The 5,382-nt window shown below is 59.0% G+C and overlaps 3 protein-coding genes across 3 annotated transcripts in view; 1 reads left to right on the top strand and 2 right to left on the bottom strand.

The window, feature by feature from the left end:
- GUITHDRAFT_111283 (hypothetical protein) overlaps positions 1-1,254 on the top strand; it is a gene marked incomplete at both ends in the record, with an annotated part of 2,923 nt that extends 1,669 nt beyond the window's left edge. The window contains 6 exons of the mRNA XM_005829522.1: positions 149-219; positions 265-339; positions 391-525; positions 568-915; positions 960-1,049; positions 1,189-1,254. Of these exons, the coding sequence (XP_005829579.1) occupies positions 149-219; positions 265-339; positions 391-525; positions 568-915; positions 960-1,049; positions 1,189-1,254 (785 nt within the window). The remainder of the gene's footprint in view (positions 1-148; positions 220-264; positions 340-390; positions 526-567; positions 916-959; positions 1,050-1,188) is intronic.
- A 37-nt stretch (positions 1,255-1,291) lies between these two features.
- On the bottom strand, positions 1,292-2,702 carry GUITHDRAFT_141027 (hypothetical protein; the record flags this gene model as incomplete). The annotated part of the gene is made up of 2 exons (XM_005829521.1): positions 1,292-1,706; positions 1,822-2,702. 2 exons carry the CDS (start codon positions 2,700-2,702, stop codon positions 1,292-1,294), a joined length of 1,296 nt encoding a protein of 431 aa, XP_005829578.1.
- A 1,067-nt stretch (positions 2,703-3,769) lies between these two features.
- On the bottom strand, positions 3,770-5,305 carry GUITHDRAFT_73787 (hypothetical protein; the record flags this gene model as incomplete). The annotated part of the gene is made up of 1 exon (XM_005829520.1): positions 3,770-5,305. A coding segment is annotated over one exon (1,536 nt), but the record flags the coding sequence as incomplete, so codon positions are not given.
- Positions 5,306-5,382: the final 77 nt, after the last annotated feature.

Below are 5,382 nucleotides of genomic sequence, written 5' to 3'. Positions count from 1 at the left end.
GGGGAGCGAGAGGGGAGGGGAGGGGAGGGGAAGAGGGGAAGAGGGGAGGAGGGGAGGGGAGGGGAGGAAGATCAGGAGGAGCTTGAAGACAAGAGGAGAAAAGGTATTCTAGAATTACTGGCTTCCTCGCTCATCACGTGGCTTCTAGTGGAGTATGTGCGGTATAAGTTAATCAAGGCGTGGGATTCCGAGGAGCAGGAGTTTCTCAGCTTCTGCAAGGTGGCAGACAAGGCGGTCAACCTCTCCAGCTGACGTTGAGCCCAGGGAGGAGAAAATCTCCTGCAGGCCTCTTGCTCTAGAGATCGCCAGCTCCAGCTGTGGGGGCTCAGACATGTGCAGGTGACCCAGCTGCCCTCCAGCTTCAGCCCATGACTGGCTCAGGTCCCTCAGAGTGTCGGAAGAAGCCGTGAGGGCGCGTACTTGGCGCTGGCCTTGGCGCTGCGACGCTCCTCCTCCTCCTCTGCGACCAGCTGGTACGAGCAGGGCGCGTCAGTGCAGTCGGTGGCTGAGGAGCTGCAAGCGAAGGTGAGGACAGGTATCCGCGCTTGTGCTGAGAGTGGCTGGTAGGTGGAGCAGGAGCTCGCGGCAGAGGAGCGGGAGGAAGAGGGCTGGACTGCTGGGCTGGAGCTGCAGGCCATGGCAAATGCGTGCGGGATGCGGTTGCGGGTGATGCGGGTGGGGACAGGTGGGATGGAGCAGGAGGAAAAAGTGCCAGAGAGGGAGGAGGCACACGGGGAACAGCTTGACAAGGAAGACACACGAGGGGGTGAGGGAGAGGAGGTAGAGTTGAAGAAGGCTTTCCGTGCAGACGAGGGAAAGAGGGAGGATGTTCTGGTGCTGTGTATGAACGGGAAGCGAGTATGGGCAGCGGTGGAGGGGAGCAGGCTGGAGGAGGAGGGAGGGCTGAAGGACAAGGTGAGAGGAAGGTGAAGTTCCTTGAGACTGCTAAGAGCTTGCAGGAATGTGTTGTCGGAGAGATGATTGAGGAAGGGAGACAAGAATCGAAACTCATGGCTGCCTGCATGAAAGACCTCGTAGACAACGCGCTGGTATCTTACTTGTGCTCCTCTGCTCCTCGTCGTGTCTCTCTGCTTTCATTCATCCCTCCATCGCTCCTCATTCCTTCTCTCCTCCACCTCCTCCTTCCTTCCTCCTTCTCTTCGGCTCCTTGTAACATGCTGGCGTCAGGAAAGCTCTTTCGGGCTCAATGGCTGTCGATCGATGATGGCGATACTAGGGGAGGAGGAGGGATGAAACAAAGTCTGCGTTTCTCTTCTCCTTGTTTGCTCTTTTATTTCACTTCCTCCTCAAATCTCCTTCGCCCGTTGGGCTTGAGCCTCTCCCGCGCCAGGTCGCACACCCTACAGTACCACGACCTGTTACAGTGCAGCTTGCGCTGCAGCATCCGAACGTCTTCTTCGGTCCACTGGAAGTACGACTCGAAGAGCGTCTGATCCTCCAACACCTTACTCAGATGCTCTGCAAGCTTCACTGGAGTGAAGTTTCCCGCGTGAATGATGGAGTTTGAAGGCACATACTTGATCACGTCCTGGGTGCCATGGTAGACGGGGAGGGAGCCAACGGCCAGGGCGTTGTAGACCTTCTCGGTGACGTAGTCCGACTTGATGGTGTTCTCCATGGCGAGAGAGACTTTGTACTGCGATAGAACCTTCTCCTTCTCCGTGTGCCACTGACTCGACCCCCGCCTGCGAACAAGGTAAAAAAAAAAAGTAGAGAACAATCAGGTGCGAGAGCGAGATGGAAGAGGAGGTGGTGGTGTAGGCGAGGAGGAGGAGAGATCCGGAAATAGAAGGAACTCACCTCTGGTGGCTTTCAAGCTGCTTGTTGTTGAAACAAGTGCCGTACTGATCGATCTTGATATGCTTCATCAGCTCCGCTATGTACTGTTGGCGGTAGCTGGACCCGCAGTTGCTGATCATACCGACGATGCTGCCGGGTCTGAGGAAGGTCTGGTTGAGAAAGGCTCTCCCTGAGACCCGTCGCTCCACCATCTCGTTGACCGTCCCGCAGCTCTGAAACGTCTTGATGTCCGCGTCGAAGGAATAGGAAATTCTCACATCGTAATGTCGCATATAGTTCCGTACACGGAACAAATCGTCGTCTGCCTCAGTCAGCACGACGGCCTTGAGGGTCTTGCGCTTCTGCGCCTGCTCGATGCTCTCCATCTTGTGTCTGAAGGTCGCCTCCCGCCCTGAGTGACCCGCCACCAGCACCAGCACGTCAAAGTACTCCGAGCCCTCCCTGCTGTAGCTGAACTTGCAAACGTCCCCGCACTCCCCGTTGGCCGCTGCTGTCATCCGCTCCGAGTGTCCTCCTCCCCAGAACCTGTCCATCACCTCCTTGTCCACGAACATGATGTTGGTCTTCACGTCTCCTGCCGCCCGAGCGCCTCCGACGCCTCCCGGAGCTGAAGGAGCCCCCCCGTCCACCTGCCGTTCAACGGGGGGGCTGGGAGATGCAACGTTGGCTGTGAGCCTCGGCGCCTCCTCCGATGTCGAGCCCTGCCGGACCGAAAGGCCTTGAGGGGAAAGAGATTGTGAGCTCTTAGAAATGTCGGAGATCGCTTCGAACTGCTGCCTGAAGCCCCCGTAGATCTTCACCGTAGAGTGACCCATGCGAGCGATCAAGGTGATCCAGAAGCAGGCGAAGAAGACGCAGAAGTAGACGATTGAGCTCCTCATCTCACCTCACTTGTCCTCAGCTACCCTCCAGTCTCCTGCTAGTCGCTGCTGCCTGCGCTGTTGCCCGGAGATAAAGTGGTGGCCCAATTGCGGAAACGAGGCAAGAAACGATAGTGTTGATGCTAAATTTCAGGAGAAAGAAACTGAGGGAAAATGCCTGGATGGAAGAGAGGAGAGGAGAGGAGAGGAGAGGAGAGGAGAAGGCGAGCTGAGTCGGGGGACGGGGGGGAGGGGGGAAGCAAGAGCAGCCTAGCAGACGAGAGGAGCAGCGGGAAGGGAACAGCAAGCAAGCTGAGGCTCTGCTGTTGGCTTCGCATCACACATTAATTTATTGGTTGTAATATATTTTCAGGGCTCACGCACCCGTGAATTATATCGAAAACAGAGGGGTAGTGGCAAATGTATTCCTTGGAGATTTATGGAACTTTATGAGCGGCGGCTATAACTTAGGCTTGAACCCAATCACTGGGCCCCGGGCCCGCCGCCCTGGCACCGCCGCAGCCTCCGAGTCAGTGCCAGTGTCCGACCGGAGGCTCCGCCGGCGCCGGCCCTCCCGCGCCGCCAACCAGGGGCCCGGCCGGCCCAATGCAGAGTCTCCGGGCCACCGTGAGCCGGCATCCGACCGACCGCCCGCCCGGCGGCGGGGCCCGGGCGGCCCGGGGGCCCCCGGGCGATTAGTCGCTGCCCCTGAGAGCCGGACACTGCGGCAACAAGCCCCGGTCACGTTTCAAGTTGAACGCCGGGACCTGAGATCTGCCCCGGGCCCGGGCCCGCCCGGGGGCCCGCTGGCCAGCATCCAGGGAGTCCTGCCGACCGTCTCACTGAGGCTCCGAGTGACAGCGCGGCCTTATAACTTTGAGTGACTTGAAGAGGAGCGTTAGTGAGTCTATTCGGAAGCCTGCGATTCAAGTTTTATTGATACAGTGCCGTGACCGTCTCAACTAATAGTTCAAAAAGCAAGCGTCTACATACCACTACACTATAGTAGATGCTTGGTCTGTAAAAGTAGTAATTGCAAACACTGGCCGCGTGACTGCAGCAGCCACCCAGCTCCTTGGTCCTCCCCTTCACCGCTTCCCCTTGTGGAACACCTGCAGGATCGTCCCGAAGATCAGCTGCAGACCAATCGCATACCCCAGCACGATCAGTAGGTCCTTCCACACCGGCTTGTCCTCCATGTTGTAGAACTTCAGCACCGCCTTCCCGTCCGCAAACTGCGGGCTGTTGACAAAGTAGTCGATGTTCTCAAACTCGTTCACCATGAACGCCCTGAACACGTACGTGTGGAACGCGATGTAGTACCCCCAGATGAAGTAGTCCGGGATGTCGTCCTTGATCTTCATGAAGCCCTCGCACAACATGAAGAAGCCGTACACCGCTGCCCCCAGCGCGATCCCGATGATGTAGTGAGGCACCACCGACGCCACCACGCACATGAACGCCTCAGCTGCCATCAGCGCAAGGAAGAGGTCGAGAAGGAAGATGCCAAAGCCCGTGAGCCCCGACGGCAGCACCACCAGGATCGTACTCAGCAGGGCGATCATGAACAGCCCGGGCAATGACATGAAGAACGTCGCCAGCACATAGGCCGGCACCACATACCAGCCGTTGGCTCGCTCGCGTAGGAACACAGCTCGCTCCACGATGAAGAAGGGCAGCACCGCCACCGACATGAAGGTGAGGAACGCAGCAACAAAGAAGAGCATGGTGATGCGACTGTTGATGTCCGACGGCCCCAGCTGGAGGTTCCAAAACATGAAGCCGATGATCGCGCACAGCATGGCGTACATGATGAGGCGGACGAGGAAGATACCCGGGTTACGCGCGTTGTTGAAGAAGGCTCGGTGCGACAGAATCATCAGCTGCACCAGGAACCCGTTGGTCTTCTTGTGCGGATGGATCTCGTGCTGGATGGGAGCGGCAACTCCCGCCGCGAGCGCCATGCCCTCGGGCTGGGTCTTGAAGCCTTTCGAGAGCGCCTCGATGTCCGCGTGACCCTCGAAGTCCGTGTTGGCCAGCCTCAGGAAGAAGTCTGCCGGGTTCGACTGGCTCGGGCAGGGATACCCCATGCGCGCAAAGTAGTCCACCGTCGTGCTCGCCGTCCCGAAGTAGAGGCACTTGCCCCTAGACAGCAGGAGGAACTTGTCGAAGTTGGCCCACACCTCTGACGGAGGCTGGTGGATAGTGCACACCACCGTCGTCCCCATCTTGGCCAGGTGCGACAAGTGCTGCATGATGTTCTCTGCCGCAGCCGAGTCGAGGCCTGACGTCGGCTCGTCCAGCAGAAGGATGGAGGGGTTCCGCACCAGCTCCACCGCGATCGACAGGCGGCGGAGCTGCCCTCCGCTCAGCCCCTTGCGGAACACGTCTCCTACGATGGTGTTGTTGCACGAGTCCAGCCCCAGCACGTGCGTCACGTTCTCCGCCCGCATCCTCCGCTCCTCCCTTGTGCTCTCCGAGTGGGGGATGAGCAGGTCCGCCGCGTATGCCATCGTCTCCTTGACCGTGAAGGGCGTCTGCAGCGCGTACTCCTGCTGCACGTACGACGCCACCAAGCTGAACGTCTCGTCGCGCACCTTGCCATTGACCAGCACGTCGCCCGAGAACTTCCTGCCCTTGCGGTTGGGGTCGATCCTCCCGGCGATGGCGTCGAGCAGGTGGTCTTGCCGCCTCCCGAGGG

This window comes from Guillardia theta (assembly GCF_000315625.1).
Source record: "Guillardia theta CCMP2712 unplaced genomic scaffold GUITHscaffold_51, whole genome shotgun sequence".
NCBI classification, from domain to species: Eukaryota; class Cryptophyceae; order Pyrenomonadales; family Geminigeraceae; genus Guillardia; species Guillardia theta.
This window is presented reverse-complemented; position numbering and strand designations above follow the sequence as displayed.